General features: G+C 38.0%; 1 protein-coding gene across 2 annotated transcripts in view; it reads right to left on the minus strand.

The window, feature by feature from the left end:
* Positions 1–24,692, minus strand: part of LOC137498544 (E3 ubiquitin-protein ligase SIAH1A-like) — a 264,443-nt gene that overhangs the window by 85,301 nt on the left and 154,450 nt on the right. For both annotated transcript variants that reach the window (XM_068226225.1, XM_068226224.1), the window contains exon 6: positions 2,644–2,883. In XM_068226225.1, the coding sequence (XP_068082326.1) occupies positions 2,644–2,883 (240 nt within the window). The remainder of the gene's footprint in view (positions 1–2,643; positions 2,884–24,692) is intronic.

Raw genomic sequence — 24,692 nt, forward strand, 5'->3', positions numbered from 1 at the left:
TTATTTCCAAATAGGTTTTGATTTTATATCCTTTTAGAGTTTCTTTATGAAAGCTTGACGTATAAAATGTGTTCCCTACGCTATCAATGCGAGAGGCTGGTGTGACCGTTGCAACTCAAAGGAAGCATTAATGTTCAAAATCCTGTAATACAATATCGATCACTGTTACAGTATAATGCTTTTTTTCAGTATACTAAGCTAATTTGAGTTGTATGTCACCAGAAATTCAGCTCTCAAAACTTGCCCGGCAGGTAAAGTCTTATTGGGCCCTCGAAGTGGCTGATAAATTACGCGCCGGGTGACGATTTATGCTGCCGATAGCTCTACCTGGGAGTGGTCGAACGGAAACATCCTTTTACGCGGAGGGCAAGTTACGCACTACTTTACCAGTGGTGGTAGAACCGGCCCTCAGTCTACATCTAACCCCCCCCAAAAAAAGGACCGATGGCCACATGACCCTTTTAGTCACCTTCTACGACAGGCAGGGATTAACTGTGAATGTAATCAGCCCCTCCCATCCATAAGGGTTCCGAAACATAATACCAAACCACAATCCAAGTCCACGCCTAGGTCACCCCTTTTGGTCACCTCTTACGACAGGCAGGGGATACCGGGGGTGTATTCTGCATCTATGTCCCCCCACCCGTATGGGGTGTTACCCTTTTAGTCGCCTCTTACGATAGGCAGGGGATACCGTGGGTGTATTCTTCGTCTGCGCCCCCCACCCACAGGGGGTAGGTAAACAACTGATACGGAATCTGCCACTTGGGTGTCTACCTTAAATGCAGGTCAGTGGTGACTGATTGTCTTTTATTGTCTGAGAAAATTGGCAAATCTTTATTACTTGTGACGTCATCCAAGCCGTGCCATCTCTAACCTAGCTGTTGCAAATGGTCAACGGGAATTTTATCCCATATTCTTCTAAATGTACTACCATCACTTCCTATAAAGCTCTCACATGGACAAAGTAACAACTAGTTTCAATACGTGGGCACAAAGTATGCTACATCAAAGTTTATCATCTAGTAAGGGGATTGTCAATATGGCAAGAGATACAGTAGAACCTCGATAATTCGAAATCGGTTAATTCAAAATCTCGCCTAATTCGAAGCAGCTCTTTTCCCGTTAACAAGAGGTACAGTTTTGCATGTTATTTAAATCGTTTCATTCGAAATACGGATAATTCGTAATTCGAAGAACAATGTTGGTCCCGTTACCGAAATTCAGACTTTTAATTTGAAACTGCCTTTATATGTGAAAAAAATTAGTAATTTACAGAGTAATTTAAATTCAGAATTTTTCTGCATCTTTAAAGAACGTGTCTTCCGGAACGTGCAGGGGTAACTTTGCGCACTTTCACCTACTTCGGCATGTCTACAATGTGCTTCATATCTGCTACGTTCGAGCGGAATCGTAATTATTTTGTATTTGGCGTTTTAAGGAACACCACAATATCACGTAGCAGGCAGTGTGCGGAGAGGTGGAATCCGCGAACACTGGCGATGCCGACAGTTGGCGAAAAAGCGTGGCTTATAGCCTATAATCAATTCGTACGCACCAAACAATATTGTCAATGCCGATGAAACTGCATTGTTTGTTTTATTTTTATTAAATTCTGAGGCCAAACGGACATATGGTTTTAAAGGAGAGAATTGCCAGCCGGGAAATGTACTGTGTTGCTATGCAGTGCACACGGAAGCGAGACACTTCCCTCGTCATAGGAAAGTTCGAAAAGCCACGACGTTTTAAGGGCGTCGGGCATCTAAAAATGCAAACAGTACAGTAATCCAAATGATAAAGCATTTGCACAGGGGAGCCAGCATAATTTTTCCTCGTCTTTGAATCGTGTTTTTCTTCCTTTCGTTGCGTGATGTTATGTTTGCCATTGTTTTATCCAAGTGGATTATTTGAATAATGTAAATGCACCTTGTTGGATACATTTCTGAAATAGTGTTTTCCATGACATTTGAAAAGTTTAAACTGAGAATCAAGATAATTGCATGCATTAATGGGTCTTTGAAGTGCCATGGCGGTAAATCGTACAAGTATAGTCACTGCACTGTTGTTGTAATGTGGACGGAAGCGAGAGACTTTCTCCCCTCGTCATAGGAAAGTTCGATAAGCCGCCATATTTGAAAGGCATCGGGTATTTCCCTTGCAAGCACAAGGCATCTGAAATGCATACAGTACAGTAATCCAATGAATAAAGCACTTACACAGGGGAGCCAGTATATTTTTCTCGTGGTCTTTGAATCATGTTTTCTTTCTTTTGCGTGAGGTTATGTGTTTGCCAGTGAGTTATCCACGTGCATTATTTGAATACTGTAAATGCACCTTGTTGGATACATTTTGGAAATCGTTTCTTTCCATGGCATTAGAGAGCTTTAAACTGTGAATCAAGGTTAATTGCATGCAGTGACGGGTCTTACAATATATTGTGACGCCGCAAGAGTTGGCATTTCCGACGAGTTGGCGGTTAATTCGAAATCACGCAATTCAAAGTCCGATTTTTGCATCCCAACGACTTCGAATTATGAGGTTTTACTGTACTTGGCTACAACTGCATTCTTGCAGTCAATTTATCCCAAAGAGTTGCCAAACCAAAGAAATAAAAAACCAATATATTCAGAAAGGGATGTTAACCTTGCAATGTTGTTATTGACTTGTGTGACATCATTAAATGTGGCATCACAGCTTCCAAGGAGCCCTGCCACTTGCAAGATGCTCCTGGACAGGGGCACGAATATGGACGAAACTCACAAGTATCTTCATGTTCACCCTTCTCAGTGTGCAGCACTGATACATTGCATCCCGTAGTGCTATACTTGCAAGGAAACATCACAGTACTTGCCACCTTCTCCATGGCAAGATTTCTGATGTTGCCTGAAACAAACAATGAATATCTCTGTAGATTACTTACTTCACTAAAATGATATGTTTGAGCAGTACCCACGAGACATGTGATACCGTTTGGGAAAATATGAAGAAGAAAGGATGAAATAGATGACATATGAAGTATGAAGTGTCACATTTCAAACTTCAGGAGGTAAACAGAAATAACAACCTACCTTCAGCACGCTTCTGGCGGGCAGATACCTTCCTTCTGTGTGAACTCATTATGAATACTTCGAGCAAAATGCACAAGAAGTTTTCAGTCGAGAACCATAACCTTAAACATGGATGAAGCTCACTGCTTTTGCTGTGGTAATTTCAGTTACTCCCCCTAGATGACGGAACCATTCAACTAGTTAATCTTGATGACAACAGAAGTTGCTATTTTTTTTTGTGAAATCATGTAGTATGTGTTTGAGACATACAAAATGTTTTCTGAAAAATCTATCTGTTACAAAGAAACTGAAAGCTATCCAGTTTTGAATTTCTGTCCATTAATTATATAATAATTGCACTCTTCCTGGTTAAAAAGAGTTTTCAGTACAGTTGTTAAATGAACATTATTTTAAAATTAAACCTAAACATGCACATTTGTAATGAAAATGGGATATCCCTCCCTATAAGGGCAGTTTTAGGTTGATAGTTACTGTATTACTATGGGGTAAGTATATAAATCTATGCCTGGGTCTTGCAGGTATGCAAAAGTACACACAAGAATCTCTTGATGCAGTAGATATTCAGATAATAACCCTTTCAAACCAAGAAAATTATAATGGATATGTGCCTTAATATTGGTATTTCAGCATCCAATGATGATATGTATGCAATTTTTTGAGACTGTTAGTAAATGTCATTGGACATCTGTAGTGTTGTCATATCCACTGCTGCCACCTAGTGGTAAAGTTAACATTTATCTGAAAGTACACAGAGAAGAAAGATGTCTGCCAGCAAAGAGTATGATAAAGGTAGGTTGTTATTTCTGTTATGTTTACATCCTGAAGTTTGAAATGAGACACTTCATACATGGTTTATTGTCACATGATAGTTTGAAGTATGATTTAATTATAAATAGGCAACCTATCTCAGATCCATTCAGTTCATTACATTTTTAAAATCAATGTACATTCAATGGATATTGGATCTCAACAGTCACTACTGACAGTGTAAACTAACCTCACAGGAGAGTAACAGGTGATGTAACTGGACATAATAAAGTTATTTCTTCTGCTTAGTAGTTAAAAAGACAGGAAATAATGTTAAAACCAGTTATGCCTGCATCTGGCTGTCTTTTGTGCAGAAAGTGCTTCAAAATATTGTTTTAGTTTGAATATTAGGTTATTGACTATACTGCATTATGTAATTACCTCAACCTTTCATTTATTTAAAAATGTTCTTATATTTCTTTTAGATTGTTCAATGCTGAAAAAGATGCTGAAGCAATATTCAATATGCTGATGTCAGAAGATCTTTCTGATATTGAAGATTTTGACAGCAATGAGGATGAAATTATTGTTCATACCGGTACACCTTTTTGTTAGACCTGTTAGAACTGGTAAGTCTGGCTGAAAGGCAATTTATTTGCCATTCTCAGCTCAAGCTTTACTTATATTTGTAACATTTTATGCATGTATGTCTAAGTCTGTATGAATGTATAATAGCTATAGGTAACTGGAATACAAGTTTTAGTGATGGACACAAACGAATTGAAATTCTATTCTAATTTTGAATTTGGTAATTTTAATTACATGTTTCAGGGGCTGGCAAGATTTCTAAGAATGAAAAGAAGAATAATACAGAAAATAATGCTAATAGATGGAGAAGGAAACAAATTATTTCTACAAACTTGAAAGTTAGACCTTCATTTAAAGATTTGTCTGAAGTAATTCATCCTGAATTGTTGTCAATCTGGTATTTCTCATATTACATAATGATTCTCGTATTGAAAACATGGTAGAGAAAACAAATGTGTATGCAGTAAACAACACAAGACATTCAAACCAACTAATTCCACAGATATTATGCCCTTCTTAGGACTTCATATGATGATGGGTCGTCTCATATACCCTCAGGTTAAAAGGTATTGGGGATACAGCTCTGTACATAAAGATATTTGTTGATACAATGTCATGAGATAGACTTATACAGCTTAGGTCAAATTTTCATGTTGACAACAATTTGGTTAGGCCTGATAATCGTAATCATAAGTTCTATGAGGGAAGTAAATAAGTATCTGCAATTTTGCTCTAATTGTCTTTAGGTTGGCTCTATGGTGTTGACTACTCACTAGCTGCTAGTTGGCACCATTGTCTATATTTGTGGTAGGTTTCAGCGTTATCAGATCAGTACAGCTTGCGCTGTAGCGACGTAAAGATGGCCGCGCCACTCTCTGTTTGCACTAAGGAAGAACAGTGTTCTGTAATCTGTTTTTTTGTGGTCTGAGGGTGTACCAGGAGCGGAAATTCACAGAAGACTTTCAGCACAATACAGGGAAAATGTTTTGCCAAAGCGGATGCTTCCATTCCATGCTCTGATGTTTGCTCTCTGGTTTGAAGTGGTGAACCCATGTTTCATCTCCAGTGATGATCCATTTCAGAAATGTTTCACCTTTGTTAACATGACTGTCCAGAAGGTGCTGAGAGTTTCTCAGACGATTGTGCTTCTGCTCTTCATTCGAGTTGTTTTGGTACTCATCTCGAACAGACTTTGTGAAAGTTAAGACTGTTATGCATGATTTCATATGCAGAACCATGGCTAATGTGCACATGGTGATGATGATGATGATGATGATGATGCTTGTTGTTTAAAGAGCGAACATCTAGGTCATCGGCCCCTAATGGTACAAAATGAGACGCAATGGAATGACAAATTAAAAGTCCAAAATCCTCCACTGACCAGATTTCAAAACGCGAGGACAAAGAATGAATGTGCACATGGTTTGCCATGTCATCAACAGTCATTCATCTGTTATTCAGGATCATATGACGCACTTGTTCAATACTGGCATCGGTTACGGCTGCAGATGGATGCCCGGATCTTTCCTCATCCTTCACGCTCGTGACCCCTTTAGAACTGTTCAATCCACTGGCAAACACTTCACTGTGGCCAAAAAATTGTCCCCGTATTGTGCTGAAAGTCTTCTATGAATTTCTGCTCCTGGTACACCCTCAGACAAAAAACAGGTTAAGGAACGCTGTTCTTCCTTGGTACAAACAGAGTGGCACAGCCATCTTTACATCGCAACAGCGCAAGCTGTACTGATCTGATAACACTGAAACCTACCATAGACGCAGACAATGGTGCCATCTAGCGGCTGGTGAGCACACAACACCATAGAGCCAACCTAAAGTTAATTACAGCAAAACATGCAGATACTTACTGACTTGCCTACGTATATAAGAAACCGATTTCTGGCTCTGCAGTTAGACAGTGAACTGTGTCTTGATGAGCAAGTAGTGCCCTTCAAGGGTCATTTAGTTATGAAATCGTATTGTAAAGGGAAGCCTAACCCTAGGGGAGTAAATCTGCTCTTACTATGTGGTAGAAGTGGCCTTTATTGAATATTATAGGGAAAGTCTGGAAATTCAGAACAAAGTGATAAAGAAGTTTAACTTGTTCTAAAACTTAATGAGCGAATAGAATGAGGAAATTATCATATTTTCTTTCATAATTATTTCAATAGTTTTAATTTACTAGATATACTAAGGATGAAGAAACATGACGGTGGAAAAGTTACGATTTCTTGATTTGCAAAGGTTTAAGTTTACTTCTGAAAAACATATGAAGAAAAATGATTGAGGTTATTCTGAGGAGATTATATGTATGAATGACAATATAATCATGTGCAAACGGTATGATAAAAGACCTATAGTTTTAGCATAAAATTTTGTGAACTGTGGCACTCAGGATAAAGTTCAAAGGAAAGAAGAAAAGTATATTTCTGTAAAACGAGCAGAGATTGTTCAACAATACAATCATGCTATGGACAGTATAGACAAGATAGGCATGTTAATTAGTGTGTTTTTAAAAAAAATCTAGGAACATCACATGTTATTTCATGCCATCAATATGGCCTATGTTAATGGCTAGCTTGAACGTATGAGAGATGCAACACACTTGGGTGAAAAGAAACCACAGGATTTGTTTCATTTCAAGCTGAGGTAAAGGGAACCACTCATAGGAATGGGTAGATCAGATAAAAGAAAACATGGTAGACCACGTAATGAGGATGATGAACAACAAGCTAAAAGACTGAAATCTGACCAGCACCTGAGATCATAAGGGACCTCAGGGATCATTTTGGAGAATTTTATATACAGTATATAAAAAAAGAACCATTGAGGTGTAAAATGCATGGCTGTATGATGAAAACTCACCTTACTCTGAAAAATGTGAAGTTCATCTATGTATGGTTAAAGGACGTAACTGCTTCAAGCTCTTCCATGAGAATTAGTGAAGTGATAAGTGATGACCATTGAGACGGTTTGTCCATTGTAATGTATATGCCATAAAATTTTAATAAACTGCTGTTTTAATTTAAAAGTGGTATTTTTGTGATCTGTACATCTATTTTAATACCATAAGAGCCTAAAAAATTGTTTTATTCATTAACAATTATTTGGGCCTGAAAGGGGCAAGATAAACATACTGGTACTGCCAAATGTGCAGCAAACATTTTAGAGATATGATTTATATCCTTCCGTCAGGTGTGGTGTTATGTGGGATGAGATTGCACACTGTGTATCAGAATGCTCACAGAATGTTATCACTTAATTTAAAATGTGTATTGAACTAATAATTGAGCATTTATGTGGAGATACCTGTAATTGTCCTTCAGTTACATTTTAAAATCCCAACATTTGATCTTTGAACATAGGATAACCCTAATTACAAAAATTTATAGACTGTCGCTGACAGAAATGAGTAATGCTGTAGATTATAAAAATTCAAAACTATTTAAAACTACTGTAATGCTGTCCACCATTTTCCCATGTGGCCTTGGGAGGAGCAAGCCAGCCTGGTTCCAATGGCGGGCGACATCACCGAGTTGTGGCTCTGCCCTCTCACCACTGCAAGTATACAGTCAGAGCCTAGTCAGGTGCGCATTGTCCAGTCCAACTGCTCCCACTACCGTCATCACTACTGCCTTCTAGCAGTACGAGAAGTAACCAGAAAGGTGTAATCAAAGCATTCAATTTCCAAAGAGCTCCAGAGATTTCTTCTCATCAGAAATAACTGGAAGGCCCAGCCTCCCTATTGAAAACAGGTAGGACGAGATTGTGACGATTCAGTTTGGGCTCAGTTCTGCTAGTGATCCAGTCGAGAGTGTGCTGTGAAATGTGTGTGCAGCTGTGGAATATTGGATCAGCATGGTACAGTGTCAATGGAGAGCTGTCTGTGAACTGATGGCAAAGGCAGTACAGTGCAACTGAGCGACATGGGACTGTGCTATTTGCTTCACATCGCACCGACACAGATAGGTCATGTGGCAACGATGGGACAGGAATGGGAAGGAAGCGGTCATGGCCTTAATTAAGGTACAGCCCCAGCATTTGCCTGGCGTGAAAATGGGAAACCACGGAAAACCATCTTCACGGCTGCCAGCAGTGGGATTCGAACCCACTATCTCCCGGATACGAGCTCACAGCTGCACACCTCTAACCGCATGGCCAACTCGCCGGGTGACATGGGACTGTGAACAAAGACTGCTGTTAGTGTGAATGTAAGACTGTGATTGAGCACATGCAAACTTTGAACAGTGCGGCTGTTATTATTGTACAGCGAATTTAATTGTGAACTGCCCTAGGGTACAAGTGACAGTTGCAGAATAGAGTGTATGTGCAGTGTAATTGTTTTAGCTCGTAAGGGTTAGGCTGAATAACTAGTGTGATTGAACAGTAAAAACACAGAGAGAGAGAGAGAGAGAGCACTAAGTAAACACAGTAAACACTACCAGTCATGTATTTATTACCTACTACCCACCTCCACGAAAATTTCATTTATTCAATTGTCTCACTATTCTTAGATCATGATAGCAGTCAATGGATTGTACTAGTCAGAGCAGAAACATTAATGTGTTTCAAACAAATAATAGACAACACAAATGAAACAAGATCAGAAGTTTTCCTTATTCTGATTTTTCATCATTGTGAGATAGCAATTGGGTGATTTTACTACAGTCAGAGCAGGAACGCATCAAACAGATTGGCTTTTGGCACTTTTTGCAAGAATACCTAATCAATCTATTCTTCACTGTACAGATATGACATCTCCTCCTTTTGACTCCATTTCCATCATCTCTGCTTTTTTTTCTTCTTTTGTTTTACAACATTTTAGTCTCTGTTGAAGATCCATATGAATTTCTGAGGTGTTCAAACTTCTGTGAGAGAAATGAAGCAAACCTAATGCAGGGATAGTTCTTTCAGGAACATTCTTCTTCTTCTTCTTCTCCTTCTTCTTCTTCTTCTAACACTTCTTTTATTGTTGCCAATGGAAATTACTTGTGCACTGATATACTCATACTGATCATAGCAAAAAATACAACCATAGGCATTTGTCACACATTTCTTGCAACATCGTAAGATGCGCACAACTTCTCAGCAGTACCTTTGGCACTTTTATAAAATGTGACAACGGGAGGTATTTCTTTATCTTCTGTATCAGCATCTGCTGACCAATCCTCATGCAAGCTTGATGCCAGCACCACACACTTCCCTTCTGTAGGAACGTACGATACTAAAGTACAGCCTTTCTTGAAGCCGAAAAGTGAACTGTCGACAGCTTGCCCTTGACTGGGTGTGAACCACACCAGAGTGCAACTTTTATAATAATGTTATTGGCTTTACATCCCAATAACTACTTTTACAGTTTTTGGAGACGCCGAGATGCCAGAATATAGTCTCAGGAGTTCTTTTACGTGCCAGTAAATCTACAGACTGTCATATTTGAGCACCTTCAAACACCACCAGACTGAGTCAGGATCGAACCTGTCAAGTTGGGGTCAGAAGGCCAGCGCCTCAACCGTCTGAGCAATGTAAATTTTAAATCAGCTAATTAATGAATTTGGAAAAGATGTGTTTATGACAGATGGGCGTGTTTTATTTTAGAAATTGTGCAGTGTTAAAATAAGTGCTGAAAGGAAGTGTTTGCACTGTTCAAAGGTATAATGAGTGTGGACAACAACAACAAGAACAACTGTCCCCAAGTTCTTCTGGGGCAAATTCTCTGCATTTTTCAAGGAACTCTGTGAGGTGATTGTTGGTGTGGACATTCAACTGAAGAAATGAATACAAAGTTATGAGAATTTCTGAGCTGCCATACTGGCCACAACATTCCAGAGGAATCCCCCTTACGCAAGAACTATTTAATTCTATGTTATAAAGACATCAAAAATCAGGAACACTATCAGATATGACAGTATTTGCATCCATTGACAAAATGAGCGATGCTGGGAGATGCTATGTTAGCAATGTTATTGTGGGTGTGGGTGTACTCCAGCTGGACATTCCTGGTAAAAAAAAAACTTCTTGGAGAAAAACAATTATTTAACAATTTGTAAACTGTTAGACGAAAGTATACTTTTATTGTAGCCCCAAGATGCTCAACATGAGAACATCTCCTTTGTCACAGACACTTTACAGGATATGGTGAAGGCTGCAAAAAGCATCGAGGCATTTTACACCAAACTGGTACACATAACGTGTCTTGCACACGCCTTCCATAGAGCATCAAAAGAAGTCGGAATAAATTTTCCTGAAGTGGATAAAGTTGTGTCCAGAACAAAGGTGGTTTTCCTTAAAGCTCCATCGAGAGTTCATTTTCTCACAGGAGCTTCTGACCTGTCCTTGTGACAGTTAAATCCGTAGTTAAGACTTTTAGGGAAAGAATCCGCCAAGATCTGTTATCAAAATCTAACTTTAAGGATCTCTGGATCAGCTCAAATGCAATTTTGTTACACTTTTTCATACAACTGAAATAAGTCCTGGATAAAAATTAAGGATTCCATACTACGTGCAAGATTTCCAAAATTTTACGAGGTGAAGAATTTGATACTGTACTAGGAGTATTTGAAGAAGAATTTCTCCAAGTAATTTTTCATCTTTGACATATGCAGATGTAGAGAAAAGTTTCTCTAGTTACAAACATGTTCTGGCACATAACCACTGATCATTCTCGATGGATAATCTATGAATTATCACAGTTGTGTACTGCAACGCAGAATAAGGTTACTGTCAACAAGTAATGCATAGCTGTTCATGAAGATTCTGGCAAATAATATTTAATATGTCAAAGAGTGCTGTACACTTTCAGTTCTAATAATTAATTATTTGTATTTAGTTTTTTAGGTTTCAGTCCTTTTGTGTTAGGAAAGTATGCTTCATATAAGAATGTATAAATGTGGTTTTGGATAAGATGTAATAATTAAGCTAATGCTTTTAATTATGTCCATATTATATACATTTCCAAGTAAATTAGGAGGTAAGTATTTCTGTAAAAGCAAGAGTTGTGCAGTGAATAGAACAGGGACATATTTCTTATAAAATCAGTGTTACACAGCCACCAGAATTCAGTTTGGTTAAGTATTATAGTAATTTTTTAACTTATTTTATAGCATTTTACCATAAATTTAAGGGCATTTTATTGATCATTTTCAGTGTTTTTTAGATCATCAACTCCCACCCCCCAATCATCACTATATGTATCATCATCATCATCATCATCAAAATCCACTTCTATTTCCTTCTTCTCCTCTTCAACCACCAGTTTTTGGATTTCCTTAACATGTTATAGGTCAAGGGGATTATACCTCTCACTGCAATCTGCCATGAAAAGACCTATAAAATAACTCATTCGGGTGTGGTATCAATTTGATATTTGTATATAAAGGAATGTTCTAACTACTCCAGAAGAAAATAAACACATTCTACATTCTAAAGCAGTGTGTATTACTCACCATGGTGTGTAGCTAACTAAATAAACGTATTGTTGCGATGAGTGGGCGTAGTGTATCAAATTATCAGTTAACAGATATCTTGGCAACAGAGCAGTCATTCACATTCTGTAGCTCATGACAATGGACAGCGGTGAGAGACAGGAAGCTATTAGCGAGATGGAACCGTTGCTCCCGATTGTTGACAAACAATCAACAGAGAATTTTGATCTGCATCAATCTGATCAGCCGTGCCTGGAGGAAGGATATACCTACTGGTATGGTACCCAAACATCTTTGTTTACCTTTCCCAGGTCACATGTTTATTACTAAAACAGCAACATACTGCAATATTTCCTACCAAAACAGCAACATACTGCAATATTTCAAACGGAACCCTTGAAAACAAAATTAAAAGGAGGCATGGAGGAAGAGTTAAATATCCATTAGAATTTTCCAGAATCGAGAAGAAATCCATTTTCCTGAAGTGTGGTTGATAGGTTCCTCAGTTTGGGCATAATAACTTTCCAAGCAGAGAATGGGCATGATATTTTCTTCAGAGACACAAAGAAGACCTGTCTCAGAGATTCTGCCAAAATTTCAAGATATCTAAAGTTGCTGTAACATCTCAAATCATGACTGATTATTTTGACAGTTGTGAAGAAAATGCCAGCCGAGATCTTGTTAATGTGCCCAAAGAAAACATTTTATTTTGATAAGACAAACCTCACAGAATATCCAGGTGTAAAACTGTGCTTTTCAAACAGGGTGTCACATATTCAGAACATATGAGAGATTCCTCAAAGGCCAGTACATCTGTAATGTATTGCGGATCTGCTGCAGGCAAGTTGTTACCACCATTTGTTGTATACAATTCAGGATGCCGTTGGCATACTTGGATGGAAGAAGATCGACCACTGACAAGGTATAACAGAAGCCTGAGTGGTTTGTTTGAATCTTTGGTATTTGAAGACTGGTTTCAAAATTTGTTCCTGCCACACACTAGGAAGTCTGAGGTGCAAACAGTTCTCAATGAAGACAATTTATCAGGCCTGATACAATATGGGTGTCAGAATCAAGTAATATTTCTTTTGTGTGCTATCCCCCAAATGCAACACATTTAGCACAGCTTCTAAATGTTGCATTCTATGCATCACTTAAGAAATGCTGGCAAAAGATCAGTGGAAGGGGTTTAATCAGAAAAGGTCTGAAATACAAAAAAGTCTTGCCAAAGATTCTGAAACCCCTCTAAGAAATGGTGTACAAAGATTATGTTTCTGACATCATTATTAGTGGATTAAGAAAAATGTGGCATTGTCCTCTTTAATCCATCTGCTGTAATTAATCGATTGACTACAACCACCACACAGGAAGAAAATTGTGTCTTAGATATGCTGAGATCCATGACAGACAGTCGTTAATAACAACCAAGGCAGAAGAGGAAGAAAGTAAATACACCACCTCGAAAGGGAATCACACTGGAAGAAATAAATGCTAGAAGTATCCATGCCATTCCATCAATATAACACATCTGTTACTAGTTCCAGTGATTCAGAAAACATTTAAAAATGTGAATTAGTTCTCATTTGAGCCTGTAAGGGTTAAAATTTAATTATTCAAAAGTCTGTCTTAAACCTTAATTCAAAGCTCTTAATATTTTGTTCAGTCAAAAATGTGTTGTTCAGTCTGCTCAGACTGAAATGTGAAACCTATCTTTAAATGATCACGGTTATGCAGTCGCATTTCTGCTTGAGTAACATTAGTTGTATCATTAACTGCAATCTGCGACCATACGAAAACAGAACAACAACTATTACTCTTCTTGCTTAAATAGGAAATGTCATGCATTCTGTTGATTTGCTTAACTTGGCCTTATATATTTTTTTAAATGACTGGTGGTTACAGCACTGTGTTTTTTTGACAGAACAGATCAGTCTGATCTGTTGAGTTTTCTCATAAGTAACCATTCACATCGTTCTTTGCTCTCTTAATCTAAACTGAGTATATTTGAATGTTTTTCAAAATTAAAAAAACAGATTTTGGGAAAAACTAATATAAAAAAAATAATTCACTTTTGAGAGGGTGACTAATAATTTAGTTTCAGTTTATTTATGTTCACAAATATGCAACTACCAATCTTTGAATATTATGTTTCAACATATTCCAATGTCTACCTTTCTGAAAATGCAACAAGATCTATCTTCCCTTTTGATCTTCAGGCATCTATTTCTAACATTATCAAATAATGATTGAAATTTCCAAAGCCTATTTTCCTTCTTGAATTCATCAGAAACCCCATACCTATTCAGATGACTTGTAGTAGAAGCAACATTCCCTTGTCAATGCGCAGGCTGTGAGGTCAACTCTAAATCTTGAACTCCATACCATCCTTAGTCATGGAAATTTTATGCAACCAAGCAAACAATGAATAAGTTGCCAAAACAGTACCTTCATTGCTCTTGGTTTTGAGGTGGTCGCAGTCCTTCACTTTTCTCTTGTTGGTATGTAGAGGTGCAGTTTTGTAGAAGTTTTCAGGAAAACAAGTAGTCTTGGAAGTACATTACTGGAGAACTAGGCTCTTGTAACTGAATATCAAGGTTTAAGAAGATCCATGGGCAGGTAGCGGGCAGGGACCCTCTTCAAAGCAGCCCTGCCCAGGGAGTGGCGCCCCTGCCCATGCGAGTCCCAGAGCACACTAACCCAGTGTGTATCATCTGGTAAGGGCCCTAGCTCAGGGTTACAAGTGAAGACCTCAACGGAATCTACAGTGGAGAAGATGGACTTCGGACCAGTGGAGATTGTGGAATAAGCAGTCCAGTACTCAGGGAATAGTATGAGTACACTATTCATCAGCAGCATTTGTTTTCCATGTTAGGGGTGGCTGCAAGAGTGCCTGAATAATTGCTGGCAGTAGCTCTAAAATGCCTTTGGGAGTGGTGACTCCATCGTAACAATAGCCTAAAAGTCTGATGGTATACCATCAACAACCGGACCTGACAGGAGCTGGAGAAAATGAAATGAAAAAGAATTTCAGTCTGTGTTCGCTTAGGAACAGGTACATTAATGCTGTCACAGTACTCTTTGCTGCTCTCAGTATTTATATCCAATGTGCTCCTATATCAGCCCATTCATCATTGTTGCTGTCACTCAGATCAAGGTCTAAAGTGTCTCCTTCAATTAAATGCAATGTGCGTTTAGAATCATTTAATTTCCACTTATCCACCTCAGGATTGTTGAATGGTCAGCCTTAACCTTTAATTAAACTGACATCAATTAAAGGCTTGTTCTTAGACTGAAAGCAACACAAATATGAGAAGACAGTGTTATGATAATTGGGGATCTGAATGCCCAAGTTGGGGCCAATAGATCTGGGTACGAGTTGGTAATGGGCCCTCTTGGATATGAAACAAGAAATGTAGAGGGCAAACATATTCTAAATTTGTTTGTAAGAAACAGTCTTCTAATAAAAAATACATTCTTCAAAAAACAGAATAGCCATAAGATTACCAGTTATGGCTGGAATGGGAAATCAAAGACAGTTATTGATTATGTGATAACTGATAAATTAATTGGAGAAAAAGTGAGGGATACGAAAGTGAAAGCTTGGATAGCGACAACAGACTCCTAGTAGTGGATCTGAATCGCGTACCTAAGGCTACACCTGCAGTAAAGAGATTGCCAAAGATTAAAGAATGGAAACTGAAAAATGAAGAAATCAAGAGGGATTTTCAAAATATGATAGCAACTAAATTGCCAAAATATGAGACAGGTAGTGTTGATGAAGAGTGCAATGCATTTACTACAACAGTTAACTGTGCTATAGAGGTATGTGGTAGAACAAAAGGTAAGGTCAAGGAGAAATAAACAAGTTGGTGGAATGATAGAGTAAAGCATACAATTGAAGAAAGAAACACGGCGAAGGAAAACAAAGATGTTGAGAAACATAATCAGACTCAGGGAATTGTACCAAAGGACGATGAATAATTAGGAACAGGAATGCAGGAATAAGAAACTCCAGGTAAAAAGAGTAGTGAAAGAAGAAAAAGAGAAGAGCTGGGAACAGTTCACCCAATGAATTGAGGAAGATAGTAAAGGAAATCAGAAAATGTTATACAGTTTAATGAAAAGTAAAACATCAAATAGGGAAGAAATTAAAGCTATTCAAACAGAGGACAGGATCATTATCAGAGACATGGTAGGAACCATAGAAGAGATGAAGAGTTATTTTGAAAAATTATTGAATGGGGAGTGTGAACAAGAACAAATTACCAAAGTCACTAATGATTTACAGAAGGAACATCCTCCAATTACTTGGAAAGAGAGAGAATGCCCTGAAGAAAATGAAAAGTGGAAAGTCAGCAGGAGCAGATGAACTAACAGCAGACATGATTAAGGCAGCAGGAATCCCAGGAATACAGTGGCTACATCGAACACTGGGAGTTGTATGGAAAGAGAAAAAGTTGCCAGATGAATGGAAAAAAAGGAATTATAATACCATTGTTTAAAAAAGGAATTAAAAGGAAGTGCACCAATTACAGAGGTATCAACCTTTTGTCACATTGCCTTAAGATAATGGAGAAGATTATAGAGCAGAGTCTGAGAGAAATAACGGAAGACCAATTTGAAGAGGAACAACATGGATTTAGAAGAAATAGAGGAATCACAGACCTAATTTTTTCACTCAGGCAGCTAATGGAAAAATTTTGGGGAAAAGGGAAGTACAGGGTAATAATGTTTTTAGATTTGGAAAAGGCATAGGGCAGGTTGGAGAGAGGAAAGATATGGGAAAAACATAACATCGCAGAGGCATTAATTTAAAAAGTTCCCATGTTGTATGATGGTTGTGAAAGTAGAGTGCAAGTAGGAGATGGAAGATCTTAGTGGTTTAAAACAAGAAGAGGTGTCCAACAAGGGAGTTCTCTTTCCCCATTGCTCTTCATTTCACTCATGGATACTATTCGTCTATTATAAAGGAACTCAAAGAAATAGATAAGGACAATCTTAATGCATTTGTTTTTGCTGATGATGTTGCCATTTGGGGAGAAACAGAGACGTTCAGAGGAGACTGCATCTTTGGAACACCAACTTTAAAGAATATAACAAGAGCAAAACAGTGGTAATGGAAGTTAGCAGGACAAATACACCTTGTAACCCCGCCCTCAAGGGAGAGAAGATTAAATGTGTGAATACCTTTAAATATCTGGGAAGTGCAATATCAAATGACGGAAGTGCTAAGAACGAAGTGTTGAACAGTGTGCAAAAAAGATCAAAATTCTTCCATCAAGTACGGAACATAGTATGGGACAAGGGAGTTCCTCAGAGGGCTAATCAGACCCCGTTTAAGACTTATTTCCAGTCCATCATGACGCATAGTCTGGAGAGTTGCATCATACATAAAAGATCAGTAAGTCAACTGCAAGGTGTTGAAATTAAGTTCCTTAGATCAGCTGTAAAGCAAACAAGGAAGGACAGAATTAGGAATGATCACACACAAAGACACCTGCAGGTCAACCTGACCATGAAAGAAAGGCTGAGTGTTGCAAGGCTGAAGTGGCTAGGACATGTTAAGCGGATGCAAGTGACTCGAACACCAAGGAAGTATTTTGAAAAGATCGTTCCGGGACGAAGACCAACTGGACGCCCCAGGAAAAGGTGGTTAGATCAGATAAGAGAAAATCTAAGAGGAGAAACATGGGATGCCCTAGAGAGAAAAGAAGCATACCAGGACCATAATCAAAGGAGGCACATTGTTCTTAAACATCCTACCTGGCTCGCTGGAATGAATTCATGATGATGATCAATTAAAGGAGAAGTTCGGGTTAAAATTCATTTTTAACTGAACTATTTTTATTCTCTCCCATTCGATGCAGAAACTGCATAACTATACAGGAGTTTCTTGGAAGCCACCGAAATCACCACAAGTAAGGCAGAGTCAGGCATCAATACTTCGACTTTCATGCATATGCATGTGTTTTTTCAACTCCTGTTGCGTTAGTGCGAGAGAAGTTTGCTGCTGACATAGCTGTTGATTATCATGGTTTATAGAAATTAACCATAACAGTTTGAGCTCACTGCAAGTAAATAAAAAACGACTTCCCAGAATTGGAGTGGAAGAAAGTCTAATTTAGAATGGTGAGTCAGAGTAGCGACTTAACCGTGTAAGACTGTGTTTGTAGAGTACACATAAGAGAAAGAGATGACTCTCCAACTGCTACCCAGACATACATATTTTGCTGCTGCTAACATTTTTGTTGTTCTTAGTGGTATGAAGCCGCACTAACACGTCAAAGGTTTTTGGCAACACAAGGGTGGGAAAGGGCTAGGATTGGGAAGGTAGAATCTCTGGTCTTAATTAAGGTACACCATTTGCCTGGTGTGAAAATGGAAAACTACAGGAAACCTTCTTCAGGGCTGCTGATGGCGGGATTCGAACCTACCATCTCCCAAATGCACGCTCATAGCTACCCAACCTTAACTGCATGGCTAACTTGCTCAGTTCTACCATTCTTACCTCAGCATTTACATAGAATGGTATGAGTGTTACATGCCTTACATGTGATAAAATTCATTTTTGGGTCCGTATTGAAAGTATTTGTATTAAATAACACTAGTATGTTTATATTGTTCACCAACCTATTCAATACAATACAATCTTAAAAATTAGGACTTTGTCCTTCTCAAAATTGTTAACATAAAATTAATGCATTGGATGGTACAAGTTTCACCTATCAATAGTAGGCATCATCAGCCATATTTTTTACCTTAGGAATAGATCAGGTACCTGATTGGAAATGACTTATGAATGCTGTTAAAAGCCATGTCTTGTAAAATAGATTAGAGATCGTTGAACAATTATTACAATATAAAATGTAGTATACTATTACTTAACAATATTTGTGTTAATATTTAAGTCTAAAAAGATGACAATTATTTGAGGATATATGACATAGATGGTTGGTTCATGATATTAAAAGATATTACAATAAAGATAAAAATCAGAAAGCACATTCCATTTAATTGTCAGATGGCGTGTTGTTAAAAACTTGAGGAAAGTTGAGCAATGGTAGTGGTCATTGGTTCTTGAAGTTAATAAGTATTGATTTTCATTTATATGCTTATAAATTTTGAAGAATTTTCATATGGCCTGATTCTTATTTGAGATAATATTGGTTGGAAATGCTGGTGCTGTAGGCTATATTGAAGTTTGTGTAGACGTCATTAGGCCATCTTCTTTGATGTAATAAGAGTTTGTGATAGGAGTGGCTCTTTGTTGTTGGACGTGTTGAGGTGAGCGTACTGGTCGAAAGGGAACGTTGTTGTCAATCAGTGGGTAGCCAAGTGTATGATGAAATTCTGTAATTAAAGAGTTATTTTGAAAATTTAATGAAGGACCATAATTGGAATTAAGGGGCTGAATAGTGGAAGTTAAATGAAAAGTGTTGACACTTACCCCTTCGACCGCTGAGATGTTAACTTATGTTGAGGGCTTTAGAGCAATTGGCAGTCGCCGAGCTCTTACTTCACGTGTTGTATTTGTGAAGTCTTGGTGGAGGGGGTTGAGTTTGAGAAGGCGTGGCTAAGGGCCCATTCGCTGCACGTGATGAGGAGTTGCTGGCAGCGGTAGAAGGGGAGGGGTGGTGGTGTGTGTGTTAGATTGGTGAGAGTGTTTACTGATTTGGTGCTACATATTTTTTAAAATTACTATTCAGAAGGAATGGTTTTTGTAATAGAATTGGAATCTGTTCATAAAGAGGACTTTTGTTATCTATTATGTCATTTAAGTTTTTGTCTTTGTTGAACTGTTGATCTAGAAAGATGTATAAGTTTTCATATTCTGTCATGACCTTACCTTTTTCAATTCTTTTTAAGATTTGTAAATCCTGATCCCATAGTAAAAACACAACGCAATCTAAAAACACTTCTTAAAAAATCAATATTCTTAATAAACGAACAAGACTATAAAAAATGTGTAGGTTTTATTGGAGAAAAATCTTCTGTTTTTTTAAAATGTAGTCTTGTTTATTTATTAAAACTGATGTATTGGCTTTATCAGCCTTTGTTACTATGGCATTATTATTGTTAATTTTAGTTTTTAGTATTAGGTTTTGGTTTGAAAAGTTAGCATTATTGTTAGTTATTATATCATTGACGAGTGTGCCTACGGCACCAGCATTTCCAACCAATATCTCAAATAAGAATCAGGCCATATGAAAATTCTTCAAAATTTATAAGCATGTAAATGAAAATCAATACTTATTAACTTCAAGAAATTGCTCATCTTTCCTCAAGTTTTTAACAACAAGCCATCTGACAATTAAATGGAATGTGCTTTCTGATTTTTATCTTTATTGTAATATCTTTTAATATCTATGTCATATATCCTTAAATAATTGTCATGTTTTTAGACTCAAATATTAACACAAATATTGTTTTTACATTTTATATTGTAATAGTTGTTTAACAATCTCTAATCCATTTTACAAGACAGTTTTTAACAGCATTCATAAGTAATTTCCAATCAGGTACCTGATCTATTCCTAAGGTAAAAAATATGGCTGATGATGCCTACTATTGATAGGTGAAACATGTACCATCCAATGTATTAATTTTATGTTAACAATTTTGAGAAGGACAACGTCCTAATTTTTAAGATTGTATTGTATTGAATAGGTGGGTGAACAATATAAACATACTAGTGTTATTTAATATGTTACATGCCTACCAATAACATTACCCAGCATTTTGAAATTTTTCTTTTGAGGCACGTGGTGCGATAGATGATCTTATCTAATTTAGTGTCGCTGAACAAAAATCCATTGTCCATTTAACCATACATCACCACTTTTTCTCGCAACAGGTACGTCAAAATAAGATATATATTGTGTTTAATAATAAAAAGTACTAAAAAAAATTGGGTTTGGAAATATTCGCAGAGAAAAATGATATTTTGTAAACAGACTATGACATATGTATTCCACTATTTTCTATTTTGTGAGTGCAGGCCAAATTAACAGAAGTTTCATCGATATATGTGCCAGTACCTGGGATTGAACCGGGATCTCTTTGTTCATGTAGATGCTGATGTACATATGTGAATATTTTGTGCTCTGGCAACAATGTGTGAGCAAGGAATTCACAAAGAGGACAATGCATAATTAAAACAACACCAGGAAATGCTATTATAGAGAAAAAATTGTAGTCACCTTAATGTGAACAGCCATGAATGTTCCCTTGGAACGACCGCTTGGCTGCCCAGTGTCTGATTGACTGCTGCATGTTTGCCATCTGTTTTCAAACACCAACAGTAGTCTGCTATCACTGGTACATCCCACCTCCGCTGACGTCATCTTTCTGCCTCCGCAATGTCTTGATGAAACCTCTCTCCCATCTCTTCACTAACCGCCTCAAGATTTTCCAGAAAGTCATTGCGATAAGAATGAAAGAAGTGCAGTTTCACGTTCATTATACACCCCAACTATTTCATGTGATCCAACATAGTTTTCACTATTCTTTTGCGGCACCCAATACAGCAATATTGGCGCTATTTTTGACATAATCACCACCAGAATTGAGACACTTGTCATACCGTGGGATCAACTTTTGTATGCCTGTATCCTAGAAGCCTGACATCTGGGAATGAAACCAGTGTGTGACAATCATCTTTAGCTCTTCGTTTGTGTGAAAATGCTGACCAGAGGACAGGAATTCCTCGAGGTGCAAGAAAAGATGAAAAATCATTGGAAGCAAGATCAGGACTGTACGGTGGATAATCAAACACCTCCCAGCCAAGCTCCTGCAGAACAGTTGCTGAGTGTTGAGCCGTATATTGGCGAGCAGTGTTCTGGACCAGTACAACACCTGCACTGAGTATTCCATGCCTTTTGTTTTGAATGGCCCATCTGAATTTCCCTAGAGTTTCACAGTAACGGTCCACATTCACTGTTTCACCTCTGGGCAGACAGTCAATGAGCAGAATGTCCTTCCTGTCCCAGAGCACTATGCACATCACTTTCTCAAATGACACAGATTTTTCACTTTCGTCCTGACCAGAGATCCACTGTGACACCAAAGCACGGACTGCTGCTTGGTTTCCAGGGTAAAGCGAGCAACCCATGTCTCATCACCCGCGACGACCCTGTTGTGGAACTCGTCGCTGTCATCATGGTACCGCTGCAGAAATGTCAGTGCTGCTTATAAGCACTGCATTTTGTGGTTGGGTGTCAGGTGTTTTGGCACCCAGCTAGCACACACTTGCTTGAACAGCAAATGCTTAGTGGCAATTTCATGCAACAAGGGTCACAATATCTGCAGAAATGGCTGCCACGTCACTGATAAGGCACTGTTGCCCAGGGTCCCCCCTCTTCAACTTGGACATTTTGATGACCTTCGGTAATGTGCCTATACCAGCAACACACCATCTGTTCGCTCATGACCTTCGGCTCGTAGACCTGACACAGCTGACGACAAATTTTGATCGGCGCTATGTTTTGTCCGTTAAAAAACTTTATCACAGAAAAATCCTCTCAGGTGGTGGGAGGAAGAATAAGAGCTGCTACTCTTGAGCCACTGCTGCTGTGTTACTGACACCAAGCGAGACTTGTCTGGCCGGTATACGATTGCAAAACAGGCATATGCAGTTTTCTGCTATCGTAACAGCCTAGCATGCCCAATTGGGCACACTGACTAACAAAGCATGAAATTTCTCTCTTCGCAAACAGTATCGTGAAAATTCCGCATAAGTATGAATATATGATCAATTAAGATTAATTTATTTCAAAAGCTAACAGATTATCTCTAACTACACTTGCAAAAATATAATATTCTTACTTTGTGGTGGAGAACACTGTCACTAACTGCCAAACTCAAACTATGTTATTGTTGATCTGATGTACTCTCTAACTCTGGTTTGAAATAAACACTTCCTGACATCCCTTGGTATATGATGTAAATACAAGCAAATATCAATCAATCAATCAATCAATCAATCAATCAATCAATCAATCAATCAATCAATCAATCAATCAATCAATCAATCAATCAATCACTACTGATCTGCATTTAGGGCAGTCGCCCAGGTGGCAGATTCCCTATCTGTTGTTTTCCTAGCCTTTTCTTAAACGATTGCAAAGAAATTGGAAATTTATTGAACATCTCCCTTGGTAAGTTATTCCAATCCCTAACTCCCCTTCATATAAATGAATATTTGCCCCAATTTGTCCTTCTGAATTCCAACTTTATCTTCATATCGTGATCTTTCCTACTTTTAAAGACACCATCCAAACTTATTCGTCTACTGATGTCCTCCCACGCCATCTCTCCACTGACAGCTCGGAACATACCACTTAGTCGAGCAGCTCGTCTCCTTTCTACCAAGTCTTCCCAGTCAAAACTTTGCAACATTTTTGTAACGCTACTCTTTTATTGGAAATCACCCAGAACAAATCGAGCTGCTTTTCTTTGGATTTTTTCCAGTTCCTGAATCAAGTAATCCTGGTAAGGGTCCCATACACTGGAACCATACTCAAGTTGAGGTCTAACCAGAGACAAATATGCTCTCTCCTTTACATCCTTACTACAACCCCTAAATACTCTCATAACCACGTGCAGAGATCTGTACCCTTTATTTACAATTCCGTTTATGTGATTACCCCAATGAAGATCTTTCCTTATATTAATACCTAGGTATTTACAATGATCCCCAAAGGGAACTTTCACCCCATCAACGCAGTAATTAAAACTGAGAGGACTTTTTGTATTTGTGAAACTCACAACCTGACTCTTATCCCTGTTTATCATCATACCATTGCCTACTGTCCATCTCGCAACATTATCAAGGTCATTCTGCAGTTGCTCACAATCTTGTAACTTATTTATTACTCTGTACAGAATAACATCATCTGCGAAAAGCCTTATCTCTGATTCAACTTCTTTACACATATCATTGATATGTATATAAGAAAACATAAAGATCCAATAATACTGCCTTGAGGAATTCCCCTCTTAATTATTACAGGGACAGATAAAGCTTCACCTATTCAAATTCTCTGAGTTCTGTATTCTAGAAACAGAGCAACCCATTCACTCACTCTTTTGTCAAGTCCAGTTGCACTCATTTTTACCAGTAGTCTCCCATGAACTATCCTATCAAATGCCTTGGACAGGTCAATCGCGATACAGTCCAATTGACCCCCTGAATCCAGGATATCTGCTATATCTTGCTGGAATCCTACATGTTGGGCTTCAGTGGAATAACCTTTCCTAAACCCAAACTGCCTTCTGTCAAACCAATTATTAATTTTGCAAACATGTCTTATATAATCAGAAAGAATGCTTTCCCAAAGCTTACATACAATGCATGTCAAACTGACTGGCCTGTAATTTTCAGCTTTATGCCTATCACCCTTTCCTTTATATACAAGGGCTACTATAGCAACTCTCATTCATTTGGTAAAGTTCCTTCATGCAAACAAAAATCAAACAAGTACTTCAGATATGGTACTATATCCCAACCCATTGTCTTTAGTATATCCCCCGAAACCTTATCAATTCCAGCTGCTTTTCTAGTTTTCAACTTTTGTATCTTACTGTAAATGTCATTGCTGTCATAGGTAAATTTGAATACTTCTTTAGTATTAGTCACCTCCTCTATCTGGACATTATCCTTGTAACCAACAATCTTTACATACTGCTGACTGAATACTTCTGCCTTTTGAAGATCCTCGCATACACACTCCCCTTGTTCATTAATTATTCCTGGAATGTCCTTCTTGGAACCTGTTTCTGCCTTCAAGTACCTATACATACTCTTCTATTTTTCACTAAAATTAGTGTGGCCACCAATTATGCTTGCCATCATGTTATCCATAGCTGACTT

This window comes from Anabrus simplex, chromosome 2, assembly GCF_040414725.1.
Source record: "Anabrus simplex isolate iqAnaSimp1 chromosome 2, ASM4041472v1, whole genome shotgun sequence".
Taxonomy (NCBI): domain Eukaryota; kingdom Metazoa; phylum Arthropoda; class Insecta; order Orthoptera; family Tettigoniidae; genus Anabrus; species Anabrus simplex.